The sequence below is a fragment of the Oreochromis niloticus genome, linkage group LG7 (genome assembly GCF_001858045.2).
Source record: "Oreochromis niloticus isolate F11D_XX linkage group LG7, O_niloticus_UMD_NMBU, whole genome shotgun sequence".
Classification (NCBI taxonomy): Eukaryota; Metazoa; Chordata; class Actinopteri; order Cichliformes; family Cichlidae; genus Oreochromis; species Oreochromis niloticus.
This window is the reverse complement of record NC_031972.2, coordinates 7,227,338-7,245,708: the sequence shown is the minus strand read 5'-3', so window position 1 is coordinate 7,245,708 and position 18,371 is coordinate 7,227,338. Positions and strand designations below refer to the sequence as shown.

The following is an 18,371-nucleotide window of genomic DNA, read 5'->3' as shown; positions in this document are numbered from 1 at the left end:
AAATCTCAAAAACTGCTAACACCTGAGTGTTAGCATTCTGACTGCAGCCATGTTATTTTTTCGTTAGTTTTTGTTAGCAGACGCGAGGCCTTTCACATGGTTGTCAGCTACATCTGTCCCAGCCCCACACATAATTTAACAACTTTGCTTCCCTTATGAAAGATGAAATTAGCTCTTGGGACCAAAAACATTTTTTGAGAGAGAGCCAGGCTATAAACATGATCATTTAAAAGCTGAAGTTGGGCATTTTAACATGGGAGTCTATAGAGATTAACCTACTTTTGGTGCTAGCCTACAGAGGCTACTAAGTAGCGTGCTAATGCACCTTTCACATCTTTTAGTGTTACCGTAATTGTTTGTTTTCCACAGCATTCAGATATTAAAGTTTCTCATGTGCTGCCATGTGCACATTGCTCGAGAGATGTTAGCCACAATGGACCTAATACATCCGCTGTTACTGGCTCTCACTGGGTGAAATTAGTTCCAAAGAAAGCGCTGCAATAAAAATCTTGCAGTGATTGCTTTATTTGCTAGCAAATTGCCACAGTTGCCTGTAGTTTTTTACAACATTGCTTCAGTTCATTGAGGTTTGCTCTCTCAAGGTCCCTCCGAGGCACTTCAATCAGGTTCAGATCAGAACTTTGACTGGGCCATTGCAGCATCTTGATTATTTTCTTTTTCAGCCATTCTGTTGTAAAGTTGCTGCTGTGCTTGGCGTTATTGCCCTCTTACACAGCCCAGTTTTGGCCAAGCTTTAGTTGCCAGACAGACAGCCTCACATTTGACTCTAGGATTCTGTGGTATACAGGAGTTCATGGTCGACTCAATGACTGCAATCCAAACCATCACCGATCCACCACAGTTGGCATGAAATGTTTGTACTGAGATGCTGTGTTTGTTTTTTGCCAAATGTGGCGCTAGAGCTGGGCAATATAAGATTTTTTCATATCACGATATGTTTTTTTCATTTCAGGCGATAACGATATATATCACGATATAAGCCAAATAACTATATTTGTAAGATTTAAATGTGCCGTTGCTCACAAGTAAAATGTGAAATAATTAGCAGCTTGTTTTAATTAAAATATTTATTTCCCATAATAAGTTCAACAGGGTAGATGTACTTAAGGAACATGAGACTTCAGTTTCAGATAAATAAAGGCAAATATTGCAAACTGCACAAAAGGCAGCCGCTAAAGCGTTTAAGTTTCAAAATAGAACAAACAAACAGACTAAATTGTCAATTCCACTTAGAAAGAAAATATTAATTCTAAAAATAAATCTTAGGTCGTTTTACAGAAGAACAGACAAAATTGACTAACTTTTGTCAATATCAACTAAACTGAGAACTAAAAGGAAATTCTCAATCTCTCCTTGTTGTATAGCTTAGCTTTTCAAACAGTTTTAACAGTTACTTTAGTCTGACAAAAGCCGAATGACGAATTAGCGCTTTCAGTCAGAGACTGAGCATGCACCGCTTTATTGTATTTCCAGACTTGCTTTCGGCACAATTTACAGTGCGCGCTACTCTGTTTTTTGTCAGACTTGAAATAGCCGAAATACCTTCACACTACGGAACTTCTGTGGCCCTTCCGTTCGACAAGCTCTCCGGCATTGGAACTATCATCTGTTTTTTCTTCGGTAACCTTCGCTCACGCTCTCGGTTGATTTTTCTCTAGTCGGCAAACTCATTTCCTTCATTACCCGGGCTGCACAGCTGCAAAAACAAATACACATGTGCGCCTTGGCGCTTGTGCTGTACGTAACAAGTCACGTGTCAGGGGAAAATTTCCCAAATAGAAAGCTGCCAAAGTAAAACAGAGACACAGTGAGACAATATAAAAAATCATATGTACATGGGTGAACTCTCTAAAGAGAGAGAGAGTCACACAGTACTCTTCTTTATTGCAGGTTATATAGGCACGTAGGTTACACAGCAGACGGAGGCAGTCTCCGCCTGTTCTCAGAATATATTGCTTAACTGACAAATGCATATCTTACTAAACATTCTGTCCGTACTATACTAAACGTCTGCTTAAGTGGCATTTTCCGTTGCTCTTTGCACAGGAACTTGTCTTCACAGGCATTTGATAAGCATAGGCAAGGTTTCATGTTTTATCAGGGTGAATCATCATTCAGAGTTTACACAATCACAAGCAAAGCATATTTGAATAATAAACAAAATCTTTTCACATCACGTGACGTGACGCTGCGGCTGTGATTGGTTCGGCTCTGCGCTACTTAATTTGGATTGGCTGTTCTTTTTTTTTCTTTTTTTTAAGAGGACAAGAGAGATGAGGCCTATCGCAATAGTTTAATTTTTCTATCGAGAAAAAGTTATTTCGCAATACATATCGTTATCGTTTTATCGCCCAGCTCTATGTGGCGCTGTACATTTAGGCCACACCTCTCCACTTTAGTGTCGTCTGTCCAACAAACATAGTTCCAGAAGTCTTGTGGTTCTTTCAGATGCAACTTTGTAAGCCTAAGCCGTGCTTCCATGTTCTTTTTAAAGAGACGGTACAAATATTAATACAGCTTCACTATAAAGAAACAGACATACAACAAACAGAACAGTAAGCTGTTAAATAAAAACCTCAGTACAAAACTGACCCTGCTGTCTCTGTTGCTCTTCCTTCAGTCTTTGCTGCTGATTCGTCAGGAGATGGTGGTTTCCCAGAAGCAGCTCGGTGAGTTCTGTGAGGCTCTGAAGCAGTACCTGAAGAACGTCTCCGCTCAGAGAGACTGCTTTCAGTAAGTTTCACTCATATTTTTACAAGTGCTGTGCTGCAGAGAGCAGCACTGTAACGAGTATGATTTTAAATATTTAATGCGTTCCATTTTCAGTGTCAGGACCTCTCTGTTTTTCACACTTTCTTAAGTGCTCCCTCAAATATTCTCTCCTTTGATCTTTGATTGTATCTCTGGTTCTGAATGTTCTAGATCATACACCAGAGGTTCAGCTCTCAGAGGGTACCTTTCTGAAATCATTGCTATGAACTCCCAGGTGTTCATAGTAATACTGTGCTGCACAGCTCATGTGTACCCAGTTTATAATATTGTACCTGTATATAGTCTGATATACCCGTGCTGCAACTGATACAGACCTGCCGTCCATATCACTTTGAGCCTTGGGGTGCTGTGAAACGGACTATAATATCCACTGAGATTTTTCCAATCCCAGCTCAATATACAGTATGCATAGTTTATAGCGGTGTTCTGCATATGCCCTTGGCAAGGCTTAAAGGTTCTGACTGTGGTGCATTACATTTTCTACTACCAGTTACTGCAGTCTGCACCGAAAGGGGCTGCAGCATGGATGAAGGAGGTGTTAATCTTAACAGCTAAATGTAGCAGAGAATCCTTATTGTTAGCAGCAATAATACACAGAGTCATTCAAGACTAATATTATAATTGATTTCCCAACTTAAACTATAACCATGAGCTGAAAAATGATAAAATGCTGAGTTGAGAGAGTGCAAAGCTGGTTGGTAGTCATCTTCTTTTTCTCAATATGAGTGATCCTCTCACAGATATTCAACACTGCCATTTGCTCCGTATATAAAGTCAATGATCATAGCAGCTTTAAGAGCTGGTAAGCTGATTGTAGCGCAAGAGCAAGTGGAACTGATGAGCAGGATTGATAGGCAAGCAGACTAACAGTTCCAAGGAACTGTTACTGGGAACCAGTTCTCTACAAGAACTGGTTCTCGATTCCCATTCCTACATCTAACTGAAATGCTGTTTATAAGTGCAGTTGTTTAATGTACTTCCAACTTATCACCAGATGTTTTGCACCAGGATCAGACATAAAGAAGATGTTAAATGCACCTCGAAAACCCAACCTGCTGTTTGATCAGGTTCCTGTCACATCTACATTTCATATACCAGACTAATTTAAGAGTTCTTGAACTATAGGGAGTGAATATCCCTCAGAGTAATCATTAAACTAAAAAGATATGTCAATTTGACTTGTGTAATATGCCTTCAAAAATCAGTCTGTTCACTCACTAATGTAGCTACAGACAAGGTTCTTTGGTCTTTTAAGGGCTTTGACATTCATAATAAACAGCATTTTGAAGTTTGACTAGTAGTTTGGCAGTTTGATGCTGTTGGTTTTATTTTCTGCAGCCTGCCTTTGCAGACTGGGGAGGGTAACCCTGACCGAGTTTGAGCAAGAAAGAAAAAAAATGTGCAAAACACACAAACAGACTGCTGAAGGTTTCTGTGCTGAAAAAAATAAACATAGTAAATAATGTGATGCGTAATGGTCAAAGGAATCGTGTACAAGCACCTGAAGATGGATGTGTTAAATCTTATCCTTGTGCCTTGTTGCTCTGAGCATCTTAGCATTCTTTTGTTGTATTCTAAGAATTAGTTATGTTATTATCCCATCATGTCCTTCAAAGTCTGTAGGAGCTTCAACAACCGCTTTCCTGACAGAACAAACCTTACTTAAGTCACACCTTCTTCATGAAGGACAAGTCTTAATTGCAATCAATAAAAAGCACACACGGGTAAAAGGAAAAACAGGTTCAGCAGTAAGGTAGGTCTGATGACATTGCCAGATTGCGTTTTGTGGTATGTTTTTTATTTTATAATAAACGTGGTAGCAGCACAGTAATTGTAGGTATCTGAATATAAATAATGCAGCAAGGTTTTCAGATGGAAGCTTGCACATTATCTGTGCAAAGACTTCTGTCTTTTTCTCTCTCTGGTGTGCCACTGAATGTCTTTTTCCTCCTTTGTCAGTTTTTAATTTCATCTTTGCCTAACTGTAATATATAAACTTTATTTAGTCTCTGCTGTCCCTGCTCATTATCTTTTGGGGTTTGTTTGTGATTAGAGGCACAAATTCTATTAAATCCTCCAGCAGAGCTCAGACAATTCAAGTTATTTCTTCTGAAACCCTGTAAAGATATTTAACAGACAGCAGCTCCTGTCCCTCAGTGCCCTCTACAGGTTTAGAGCGGAACTGCAGAGACACACGTAACAGTAATGTCTTTTCACACTACTTGTAGTCTGCATGTACAGCCAGCAATAAAAGCAGGTTAGGTTACAGAAAATATTGGAAGAAGGGAGATGGTATTGTGATCGTCTGAAAATTGTGCTTGAATGGAAAGAATATACAGAAGATTATTTATCAACTAAAAATCAGTGGAAACATGGCCATGGTTATTTTGAGGTAAAAAAAGAAAACATGCTGCCACTAATCAAAGTCATATGGAGTGTTCTCTTAAAATGATCACCTTATGAACAACTTGTACTCTGTCTCTGAAAAACAGATGGGTAAAGGCTTGGGCCCTACGCAGGGGTTATCAATAGAGATCGGAGGAACTGAGGCAGCTCAGATGGTGCAAAGAACATTGCTTAATGCCAACCCAGATGGAACGCGTCCAAGGAAAAAAAGAGGGGGGGAAAGTTGCTCACTCTTTGGCACAAAATTCCAGATAAAGAAGAAGATTAGATTTGACTGCTTTGATTAGATATGACTAAGATAAATGTGTTTGGCTGAAAGGAATCCAACATGCTGGGCGTGAATCTGGCCTGGGCCACCACAGTGAAGCATGGAGCTGAGACTGTGATCATATGTTGGCTGCATGTGACAAAAAATAGATCATATTTATAAAAGATTTCCTATTGCAAAAATTACTAACTACTAAAGGTAGGGAGTCGTATGGTCCATACGACTCCCTACCTTTAGAAGTTTAACAAAAGAGGACTCTTCCAGGGTGATAATGACATAAAGCACATCGCTAAAAAGTGTTATTAAAGAATGAAGAAGTAAAATTATTAAATTATGATATAATAATAAATTATGACTTGATCAAGTATGCTGCCTATCTTAATACAATACAAAATTGTGATCATTTAATGAAATGGATAGACATAACCACTCTAGCTCCTAATGCTGGGCTTGTACATATGTTATTGTAAATCTAATTTACAAAACCATATGTGTGTGTGTATAATATACATATATATATATACATTTATATTATTATATCAGGCTAATATCAAACATTCTTGGGTACTTTGGTATACAGTTAAGCCCATAATTATTCATACCCCTGCCGAATTTTGACTTAAAGTTACTTTTGTTCAATGAGCAAGTTCTTTTTTGAGCAGAAATGACACAGGTGTCTCCCCAAAGATAATAAGACGATGTACAAGAGGCATCGTTGTGGAAAAAAATATTTCTCAGGTTTTATTTATATTTTAGCAAAAAGTATCATGTCCAGAATTATTCATACCCTTCTCAATAATCAATAGAAAAAAGCCTTTATTGGCTATTACAGCAATCAAACGCTTCCTATAATTGCAGACCAGCTTTTTGCATGTCTCCACAGGCATTTTTGCCCATTCATCTTTAGCAATGAGCTCCAAATCTTTCAGTTTGGAGGGTCTTCTTGCCATCACCCTGATCTTTAGCTCCCTCCACAGATTCTCAATTGGATTCAAGTCAGGACTCTGGCTAGGCCACTGCAAAACGTTAATGTTGTTGTCTGCTAACCATTTCTTCACCACGTTTGCTGTATGTTTTGGGTCATTGTCGTGCTAAAATGTCCACTGGTTCCCAAGGCCAAGTTTTTCTGCAGACTGCCTGATGTTGTTGTTGAGAATTTTCATGTATTGCTCTTTTTTCATGGTGCTGTTTACTGTGATTAGGTTCCATGGTCCATTGGCTAAAAAACACACCCAAAGCATTAGGTTCCCACCACCATGTTTGACAGTGGGGATGGTGTTCTTTGGGTTGAAGGCTTCTCCAGTTTTATGCCAAATGAAGGCAACATCATTATGACCAAATAATTCAATTTTTGTTTCATCTGACCATAACACTGAAGACCAGAAACCTTCTTCTTTGTCCAGATGAGCATTTGCAAAGGCCAAATGAGCTTTTGCATGCCTTAGAAGTGCCTGGAGAAGTGGCGTTTTCCTTGGTCTGCATCCGTGGAACCCAACAGTGTCCGTTGGACTGTCTGCCTTGAGACATTGCCACCAGCAGAGCCCAGATTCACCAGAATGGCCTTGGTGGTGATCCTTGGATTCTTTTTCACCTCTCTCACTATTCTCCTGGCCAGCACAGGTTTCACTTTTGGCTTCCGACAACGTCCTCTGAGATTTTCCACAGTGCGGAACATCTTGTATTTTTTAATAATACTTTGCACTGTAGCCACTGGAACTTGAAAACATTTGGATATGGCCTTGTAGCCCATTCCTCACTTGTGAGCAGCCACAATGCACAGCTGCAGGTCCTCACTGAGTTCCTTTGTCTTAGCCATGAATGTCCACAGACCACCTGCAGAGAGCTGCTGTTTTTCACCTGTTGAGTTGATCAAAACAGCTATTTCCAATTAATCAGAGTAATTAGGATGCTTTAGAACAGCTTTGACTATTTGGAACGGTATGGAACTTTGGATTTTCCCAGAGACTGTGACAGTTTGTAAAGGGTATGAATAATTCTGGACATGATACTTTTTGCTCAAATGTAAATAAAAGCTGAGAAATATTTTTTTCCACAATGATGCGTCTTGTACATCATCTTATTATCTTTTGTGAGACACCTGTGTCATTTCCAGTCAAAAAATAACTTGCTAGTTGAATAAAAGTAACTTTAAGTCAAAATTTGCCAGGGGTATGAATAATTATGGGCTTAACTGTATGTCATGCATCTCTGTAGGCAGGTTGAACAAGGTAAAGCAGGGGTCTCAAACTCCAGTCCTCGAGGGCCGGTGTCCTGCAACTTTTCCATGTGTCCCTGTTGCGACACACTTGAATACAATTAGTAGGTCATTAGCAAGACTATAGAACTTGACTGCATGCTGAGGTGGCAATTTAGCCATTTGATTCATGTTACAGCAGCTCATGAGTGAATGAACATGGTGCAATAAAAGTACTTATAGAAGTACATTTTTTACGTTTAGTAAATGTATACATACAGTACATTTACTTAAATTTACTTGAGTAGGGTTAGTTAGTTAGTTAGTGCAGTAAAGTTCTATACTCTTGCAAATGACCTACTAATTGTATTCAGGTGTGTTGCAACAGGGACACATGGAAAAGTTGCAGGACACTGGCCCTCGAGGACTGGAGTTTTAGACTGAGGTAAAGCATCTGATAAAAATTGATTGAAGTAGTTTAAAGTCAGTCATGTATGATAACTACAAAAAAGAGAAGTAATTTTGTCTGCTGACATCACCCAAAATACTAGTTTATTTCTTTAAGTCTTTGATGGAGCTCGCAATCAGAGTTATAATCCAACTACTTTGAGCATATAGATCCTACTGAGCAGTATACTAACTTCTGTATCTGTCATGGTCCTGAGTCTGAACACTGTGTTTTTTGTTTTGATTAATGTTATCTTGTGTTTTGGTTTAATTCTGGTTATGCCTCTTGAGGTTTTCTAGTTCTTAGATTTTGGTTCCTGTTTTATTTTGATAGTCCTGCTCTGTGTTCAGCCTCTGTTCCCCGCCTCGTCTGCCTAATTAGTTCCAGCTGTGTTTCCCTGCTGTCTCCCATTCCCTGATTTCTCCGATGTGTATTTTAGTCCTCTGTCATCCCTGTCTTGTTGTCGCGCTGTCCCTCGTAGCTCTGTGGTTTTCCTGTGCTCCATATTCCCTTGTAACTCCTAGTTTCCTGTTCCCTAGTCTTAATTTCAGGTTTTCCAGTTTAGGTTTGGTTTTGTAGTCTTCTAGTGTTTTACAACAAAATAAAGCTGCCTTTTTGAGTTCATCCCTGTGTGTACCGAGTCCTGCGTTTGGTTCTTTCTCCTGCCTGCCGCACAGCGAATCACGACAGCATCATCTTTTTTGTTGTTTTTGCTAAGCTCTGAGCTCGCACTATGAAAATTGGAATCCTTGAAAAGTGAAATTAAAATCACGCCGGTCGTGAGACGAACCCCGAGCAGGCAGACGTGCAAGTGTAATTTCACGCAGAAACTGCACCGTACGGTATGATCTGCTCAAACACATCAACAGCTGCTTGATTTCAGAGCCAGAAAATTACCAAAAGGCACAAGTGCAAATAATGGACCAAAGAAAATTGCTGGCGTTAACAGCACCGAGTCTTTGAGTCGTTTTCTGCTTTTGTTTCTAAACCGAAATTCCATTTGGGACGTTATACTGTTGGTTAAATGGGCAAATATTAGGCACATAAAAACACATTAACGTGTCAACATGACCATAACATGTTCCACTTTTACCCTTGAAGCCTTTAAATGCGGCGCTTGCTGTGAAAACTGAGTTACGCTGTTAGCCGAGTGTGACAAAGATCCCATGTGCACATTCACCTTCCTTTGGAATACATACGAAGGAGCCTGTGTTCATTACAGCAAAGTGTACCATCCAAAATGTCTCCATAACATCCCACATAATAACCTCTATGATGGTCACACTCTGATAGATGTGATTTGCTATTCTTGGTGTGCAGTGACATCTATAAAGTCCAAGATGGTATTTGCTGAAATATAAACTGTTATCTCGTGTCTGCTTTACAAATGTATCCTTAATGTGCACTACTTCACCGTTCTCAATCATGAATCCATCGTCTCTCATCCCGTCATTTTCCATATCACCTTCCGTCCTCTTTCATCCTCTTATTCCCATTTTCCTCTGCCTCTGCTCCAGTGTGACTGCAGTGCGTCTGCCAGATGGTTTATCCTTTGTCGTCTATGAGTTCTGGGATGGCGAGGAGGAGTGGAAGAGGTGAGTTTTAATCATTTTTGGCTCCGATTTTATTCTTAATCCTGAGCTCTATCTGTCACACATGCCAGTATTAAGAACTTTTCATTTTCCGAACCCGGGCTCCAAACATTGATCCAAAGCAGCTGACAGAATGAAGCATCTGTAAACACGGAGAACAGCCTCAGAGTGATTCATTCCCCGTGCTGATCCACTTTGAAAGCATTAAAAGTCATTACTGAGCGCAGACATTCATATTGTTTAGGATATTGCCTTTGAGTCAGCACTCTCGGTCCCCTGAAAGTTTTTTGGAGCTGAGCACGCCGTTCCTTCTTATCCCTGTTCTAATTGATTGGTGATCACCCAATAAAAGGAGCTCTCACTTTTCTTCTATTACTGCCATGAGCCTGTTTGAAAAAAATCCTCCATCAACGTTTAATTAACATTGTTCAGCCATTCACGTGCTCCAGAGTTGCTGAAGCACTCAAGTTGCTTCAGGTCATTGTGATTTAGTAATGGTCTGGGCACAAGGAGAGGCTGCTGATGTAGCTGCCTGCTGATCCGAGTTTCTGCTCCACTGCTCACAGCATCTCCCCACCATTAATATTTCAAATCTTACAGTAAAGGCTAAGGGCCGTGCAAAGCGATTACAGTCCATGTGTGCTTTTGAGAGGCTGTGTGCAAAGTCAAGACAGATGTGTACATACAGAAATGTTGTGTGTCATTTAGTGTGTGCGCTGTCTCACGCTCTCCTCTGATTCCAGGCACCTCCAGTCGGCTCCCAACAAAGCCTTTCAGCATGTGAAGGTGGATACACTGTGCCAGCCGGAGGCTGTGTCCTCTGTAGCCGTGCCAGGTCAGTGGTAAAACAGTAGAAAGTAACTAGAGAATAAAACAAAAGCAGTCTGACACTGCAGCTGAAATGCCCTCCAAACCATTTGTGAATTGGGACCAATGTCCACAACGATATCTGGATTTGGAATATCTTGTGATATTTTCTTGAGAACACAAAGAAGACAAGACAAAGTTTCCCTTTTCCCTGATTTTTACACATTTGAAGTAAAATTGCCAAGTTTGCCCTCTTTTGCAGTGCTAAATAATCAGAAATTTATAAGCCCGCTTGTACAATATTACAGTTACATGCAACAAAGGTCAATCTTTGTTGCCTGTAATGTAAACTGTGCACTCAGTATATGGACTGTGAACAGTTTCATGTGCCAGCCAACATTGTGCACACAGAAATATGCAGTTTTGGGAGCTTGAGATTCTTCCACTTGGTCTCAAAATAATTCTGCAGCATGATTATGACTCCAAACATAAAGGCAGAGACATTAAAGTACTACAGCAGATGGTATGGCTCCCACTGAGCTCTGACCTCAACATTATAAAGTCAGTTTACATAAAGAGACAGAAAACTGACACAGTTGGAATCTAAAGACGGCGGTGAGTTCAGGAACAACCTTCCAGTGGGAGGTGGGAACACCAAAATATTTTTTGGTAACATTACAGGATTAATAAATAAATTTAAATCTGCCATTATGATTATTGATCAATCCTCATTTTGTCTTGTATATCTAGAACATCAGAGAAATATACTGATTTAAGTTCACAGGTCATGTCATAGTCGAAGGTCATGTCTAAATACAGTGTAGTATAATTCATATACAGAATGTTATTTCTGCATGGTTGTTAGTTGTGGTGTATTAAAAAAAAAAAAATACACGACCAATTTTCATCAAACTAGTCACTCCTTTAAATTTTCATGAACATTTATATCAGATTTTTTCTGATCAACTTGGATCAAAAATCTGTTTTTTGGGGTCCCTGAGCTGTTGCCGACTTACCCTACTAGTACAATTATCAGTAGTTCAGGTGATACTGAGATAACACAATATGTGCTAATATTACTATAAAGGTGTGATGCAATAGTACACAGTTGCAGAGCAAAGTAGTGTTCTATATAATGCTGAGAAGTGATTAGTTTGTTCAACAAGGCTGGATGTGTCATGTAAAATTTATAGGCATTATCTACAGAAACCTGGCTTTGGAATCTGTTTCATTCAAAACAAGTGATGCTGGCAGGCATCCCTGCTCCGAGTCGCAGACTGTCAGTGACCTAGCTGATGCTTGGCTGACTGCCCGTTTTGTTGTCTAGCAATCACTTTTTTGTCCATTTCTCTTCATTTCCCTTCTTGGCGCTCTTCTTTCCCCCACGCCTGTTCTGCTTTCTTCTCATTTCCATTCAATCCATTTTTTTGCTCACTCTCCTCATTGTTTTTTCACTCTGAGGCACGCTTTCTTTAAAATCTCCTTCCTTTCTAACCTCTTTCTCACTTGTTATCCCTCTTTCTATTTGCAGCCGTCTGGTGCAGCGTGAACAGGGACTGAGCATGAAGATATTCGACTACACGCCAAGACTCCTGACACTCCTCACTTCTTTAACTCCTTCCCCTCCTGCCCTAAAACCTTTTTTTCTCCTCTACGTTTCACCCACCCCAATCCCCACAACCCCCAAACTCCCTCAACTCTTTTTGTAAGTACATGTTTACATAGTGCAAATGAATGGTGTCAACTGCGGTGAAAATTGAACAAACAGTGCATTTTACAACGTGAGATTACTAAAACATGTTTGCATCTCATCATGGTAGTTTGCTGGATTTCAAGATTTTGGATTACTTCATGTACATGTTTCTAATAGCTTTGAGCCACTGTAAGGTGGAGATTGTCATGTAGCAAGGACCCCGAAGGTTGAGTTTTCCATGTAGCAGCTTTTCAGTAGTCAGTTTGGGAATGCAGCTGATCACCACAGATAGCTCATCTGTGTAGCTGTCATTTTATAGTAGCTGCTTATTATTCATCTGTGAATAGTATATAGTAGACTTTTGTTTATTTATTTATTTCATAACTGACCAAATTACCCTCGCATCAGCCATGACTTAATAAAATAAAGACTCGGAATACCTAGTTGACAGATTAGTTTGCGTTCTCAGGAAAACAGAGAAGTCTTTAGCTAGCTGGATGTTATTTACCCAAAGCCATCTAAATATGACATTTAGCCTAGAACTTTATTTGGGAAACTGAACATTGGCTCTGGATAAACAAGTGATTTTAATATGAGAGAAGAACCACTGAAAGGTAGAATAATGTGGTTATTTTCCTGTACAGTTCCAGCTGTTCACCAGTAGATGAATAGGAAAGAAACAGATGTGCTATCAGACAACAGTGGTTCCAGTAGTAACTTTAAGTCTTCGCATAACAATCAGTAGATGACCCCATAAGGTCACCTTTTAAAGTTAATAATCTTATAATGACCAAGTATATCTGACCTCCTCCATAATTTTCTGATTTTGTTGCCTTCGTTTGTTCTGTTGCACTCTCTTAATCTCTTTTACATTCACTCTGTATACAATGGCTGTTCTGAGGGTAATGTCTCTGATGGTTTACTGGCTGTTACACGGTACTGTTTCTTTAAAGTGCAGCAAATCCCTTTGACCTGACACCAGCAGAAGAAGGCCAGCTGATGTCAGGTCTTCTCAAGGATTTGCACGTGTAGATGCTAACACAAATTCCCACTAGTGTTTCTCTGTGTGGTTTTATTTTAATTTAACACTTTGGGGTTAAAGAGTCAAATCACTGCGCTTTGACATCAGGGCCATTTAAGGGATCGTTTCTGACGCGACACGTCCGCTACGTTGAGAAAGCGACTGCTTAGAGAGACAGGCAGCACCTCACTGATCTCCATGCAGATAAACTCGGTTTGATTTTTGCCTTCTGTTCATGCATTCCTTGTCTGAATTGGTGATGGGTTGCTTATATTAGCTGTGTAAGTCTAGTGGAGATTGTACATATGAAAATGTTGTTCTGTTATGATTATATTTGTATTTACTGACATCTTTTAGTGCTATGGTACAAATCTTATCCTCAGTGAAAGTGGCAGTAGCTTCACAGGTGCTGCAGCTTCTCTAAACTGTTTGTTTGAATTCAAATAGCTACCATCTGAAACAGATATATGAATCTGAAGAACACTGAATATAAAGCCTTAAACATCACCACATGGTTGAGGAGGTAAAGGGTTTTAAAAGACAACTTCTTTTTGATGCATTTTAAATTCCCTGGAAGCAGAGAATTTCCCACTTTCAGTGTAGACATCAGATTGTGTTTCATTAATATATGACATTATTACCACGATGATAGGTCTATTCAGCTATTAAACATATCACTGAAAGAATAACCTTGAATTTGAAATAAACCTTCACAACACTTAGCATACTGTAGCAGTTAGATGAACCACCTCAGCATTAATATCTCGAACACGTGATCACATGTATTGCCACTACTGAACCCACCTTTAAGTGCAAAAAAGTTAATGAACAGGAGGATATTACAGAAAGTTACAGCTCTTGCAAATTCCAGGACATCAGGGTCAAATGCAGGATGGATCCGATGACTTATTCGACCTTTACGTTAAAACCCCGATGAGCATATTATTCGGACGTGACATCAACAGTATTGTTCGGTAAAGTCTGAAAACCGGCTGAGTTCAGTCTTCACTTCACATCGGCCCACACACTCTGGAGAAAAGTGACATAAAATCAGAGTAGAAATGTTTTTGCTTTTCGCTACAGCTTCAGTGCTGGGCTAATGCCATGTTCTTAGCAATAGATTTGACCCCATTCACCCCGGGATGAACACAGTATGAAGGTCAGAATCCCGCATACGCCTCCTCGTCGCCACTGTAAGCCCTACACTGTCAAACAATCAGATTAAAAAAAGCACAATGTAAAAATGAGTGAATATTGTGACTTAAGCATAGTAGAGTATATTAGAGGTCAATGAGTATGATGAGAGTATGTAGATATATTACTGTCTAACTGGGTAAAGACTTGTTAATGAATCACTCCTCCGTTACAGCATTATTCTTTCAAAGGTGCCATCTTGCCATCCACCTCACTGTTGAGTCTATTCTCTCTTCACCTGTGAAGACAGCGAGTCTGTCATCTGCTGGCACTGTGGTGGCAGTGAGTGGGAATCCAGCTACACTGACACTAATGTTGATTGTTACCTACTTTTAGAACTCTGGGCTGCGCTCAGCGGGGCATGACTGTGTGACACGTGGAAGTGTTGAACATTATGACATATATGGTAACAGAAATATGTATAACAATAGACTTGTAGAACAGGCATGCAAAAGCAGTATTGCATTATCTGTGAAAATGTATTTACCAACCTGTGAGTGTCTCTTTTAAAGGTACCCTGTGGAAGTTTGGACCACTAAAAGCATTACAGAGCAGAGATTTCACAAATATAGCAATGAATGTGTTAAAAAAACAGTGTATTGGGGCTATAAAGAGATCTGCTTTGTTTTATAAGGAAGAAAGCAGCGTAAGAGGGGCTGTTGCTGTGCCACTTATCATCTAACTTGTTGTTTTGAAATGGTCCAACTAAAATGGAATTTGCAGGGCTTAAGAATAAATCTAGGTGCTAATCTGGACCTGACAAAGTTTCAAAACCAAGTCTTTCAGAGGGATTCAGCAATGCAATGGCTTGTGCAACTATCTGACTTCTGAAATTAAAGTATCAAAACCTTAAGTGACTAAGTAGAGATTAAGTTGCAAAATACAAAAAGTACATTGACATGACTTAATGATCATGAGATGTGTCTGTTGGTTCTCCATGATGCAAGTTAAGGTAGTCTTAAAAGCTTGAAAAGAAGGCCACTTAAATACTTAAAGTACCTTGAGGTGGTCAGGTTTGATTTGTGATCTGTTAATGCAGTCTGTATACTGTATGCAGTTACTACATTAGCCCCACGAGGTGAAAGGTTAGCCAATAACCACCTGTTTAATATTAAAACCACAATACTTTGTTTACAAGAAAAACTCCACAGGGTACATTTAACCTCTCACTTGTTGGGAAAAAAAACCCCAACATATACATATATATACATATACATATATATATATATATATATATCAAACTCCAATCCTATTTGCGTTCAAGAAGGAGCTACTGTATTCTCAATACAAACAAAGCCATACTGCATGGATTAGTGTTTACATGTAAGTGATTTACTATACCGATAGCCATAGATTTACAGTACTCAAGCCTGGCTGAGTGCAACCCACGTGTTCTAATTAAGGGATCTCCCTTTGTGTACATTGTGCCCAGCTCGGCTGGGTTGTGTATATGGGATCGATAGTAAGTGAATGGTCAGAAACACCAGTACTGTTTCCTGTTGATACATTCCTGAATGTCCCTCAGACTGTGCAACCTGTTCTTTTTCTATCCTCCTACTCCTCAGTGCAACCCGTGCTTCGTCATACAATGAAAGAGTTATGCCACTGAAATGTATTGAAGCATGGCTGAGCAGAACGTTTCCTGGCAACATTGTGAAAAGATTAAACGGCAGAGGACCTACAACATGTTGAGATCAGGCCTTCTGTAGGCATGGATCAGTTTATGTAATTGTGGGGATAAACAGGAAACGTGTCACCTGGTTTACCTCAAGAAGTGTTACATAGACACCGTAAAGGTGACACCATAGACTATATATAAAAGATGGCCATAGCCACCATGATGTCACCAATCGGTTCTTGACTGTGGCTCTATGATGCCACCCAGACTCCTTTCCTTCCTCCTGCAAGTGCATGGTGGGATGCAGGCCTGATTCACAGAATTGTTCAATTCAGTTTAAACACAATAGCTTTCCAATACCAGTCTTTTCACCCAAGGCAAACATTCAAAAAACTAAAGTCACGAGAGAATGACATTAACCACAATAAAACCATGTCGGTCTTTGAGTGGCTTTTTAAGATGGGTTCTTAAAAATGACATCCTGAAGGTCATCAACAAGCTTTTTGCCATATGCAGTGCAGCATTTGTCTCCACCCTGCTCTGCAGATATATCAGACAGAATGTATTTCACAAACCTGAAGCTCCTCTATCTAGATCCTTTCTAAAAACCAACTCAACCTGGCCATAAAACAGCCGCCCAGAATAGGAAATACAATCTGCATGAGTGATCATGACCTACCCTACCATCACAAGTATTGCAAACCAAAGAACCACTTTAAGCTCTACACAAAAGACCTCCTTACCCATTGCAACATATACCCCAACTACTCTGAACCACTAGCAACCTTTGCTATGGTGACTGCACAAACACCTTGAAAAGAACTTCCCAAGAACACCAGAGTGCAGCTGGCATTAACCCAATATTTGGCTTCCCTTGCAAGGTAGAACCAAGTGTCATTATCTGAGATTTCTATATAAAGACTGCTCCCCTTGCCTTCACACAAGACATGCAGGCTACATCCATCTTTTATTTAGAGTCTATCCAAGAGTACAAGCCAATTAGTAATTTGCCAAACTGACCGACATCGAGGCCATAACTCTTCCTTTCTATGGCTGTGTTCTTTTCTATTCTTCAACTGAGTGCATGTCAACTGAATGTCCAGTAACTTCTTTGCTGTAGTATTAGGCAATGCTACTCAATGGGTTTTGTGCATTTCTTACCTTCTTTGTTTTCTAGTATTCCTATGAAAGAGACAGAGACTTAAATCTATTATATAAAATATATGACTAGAAAAATGGCATTCAAGAATGAACAGAACTTTTATGGCGATGTTTAATTAAATATTAATTCTTAATGTATGTTTCAGTAAAAAAAAAAATGCTTTCTCTTCTTAAGTGTAGAGACTTATTGCAGGGATGCAAGTATTATATTTGGTCTTTAAAGAATATCTTGTTGAAATTCTAGATGATGTAGAGTGATGCAATTCAATAAAACTATAAAACTGAAAACTGTGCTGTATGGCTTTGATATTAAATGCTGCTGGTTATTGGGAATTGTGCTTTTTCTTTTCCTTCCTGTGTAAATGTTGTGGCAGATCTGTGATTTGAGCTTTGAGCCATAATATGGTAATGTTCAGTCTGCATGCACACTACAAAAAATAAATTATTATGGGTTTATTTGGTGTGAAACCTATAATGTGGTAAATGTTTCCCTAGCATGCGCTCCAGAATAGCTTTACTCAGAAATGCGTTGGACACAAAAACTTAACACTGTCGATCATACAGCACAAGGTCTGCATAGCACTACATTAGCTAATCAGCAAAAATGTCCATCAATGTCTACGTACAACTGTCAACTCAGTGCAAAGTAGTATTTATATACCATTTAATCACAAGTCATTATTAATCTTGCTTTTTTCCAGTGTGCCTTTCCTCCCATTACCCCCCCCCCCCCCCCTCCCCCAATCAGTCACGGCTGCCCCTCCCTGATCCTGGGTCTGCCAAAAGGTTTCTTCCTGTTAAAAGGGAATTTTTCCTTCCCACTGTTGCCAAGTGCTTGCTTAAGGGGGTTGTCTGATTTGGGGGGTTTCTCTCTATTATTGTATTGTAACCCTACCCTGCAGTATAAAGCACCTTGATGTACTGCTGTTGTGATTTGGCACTATGTAAATAAAATTAAATTGAACTGAAGCCCAACACGACAAGCTTGTAGAGCTATTCAGCAGTACTGTTGAGGTAAAATATTCATGAGGCAAGCCATTAAATTAGTAAAATAAAACTACAGACCAGTGGGGGGAAATGAGCATTCTTCTACCAGTTGGTGAGTGGCTCCAGGAGATGGTTTACTCTTCCTTGGTAATATTGCTCATAGTTTCGGATGCCGTACCCAAAACATCC

General features: G+C 39.6%; 1 protein-coding gene across 2 annotated transcripts in view; it reads left to right on the top strand.

The window, feature by feature from the left end:
- necab2 (N-terminal EF-hand calcium binding protein 2) overlaps window positions 1-17,528 on the top strand; it is a 136,038-nt gene extending 118,510 nt beyond the window's left edge. For both annotated transcript variants that reach the window (XM_005449398.3, XM_005449397.3), the window contains 4 exons: window positions 2,642-2,754; window positions 9,627-9,704; window positions 10,445-10,536; window positions 12,040-17,528. In XM_005449398.3, the coding sequence (XP_005449455.1) occupies window positions 2,642-2,754; window positions 9,627-9,704; window positions 10,445-10,536; window positions 12,040-12,068 (312 nt within the window). In that variant the 3' untranslated portion in view covers window positions 12,069-17,528. The remainder of the gene's footprint in view (window positions 1-2,641; window positions 2,755-9,626; window positions 9,705-10,444; window positions 10,537-12,039) is intronic.
- Window positions 17,529-18,371: the final 843 nt, after the last annotated feature.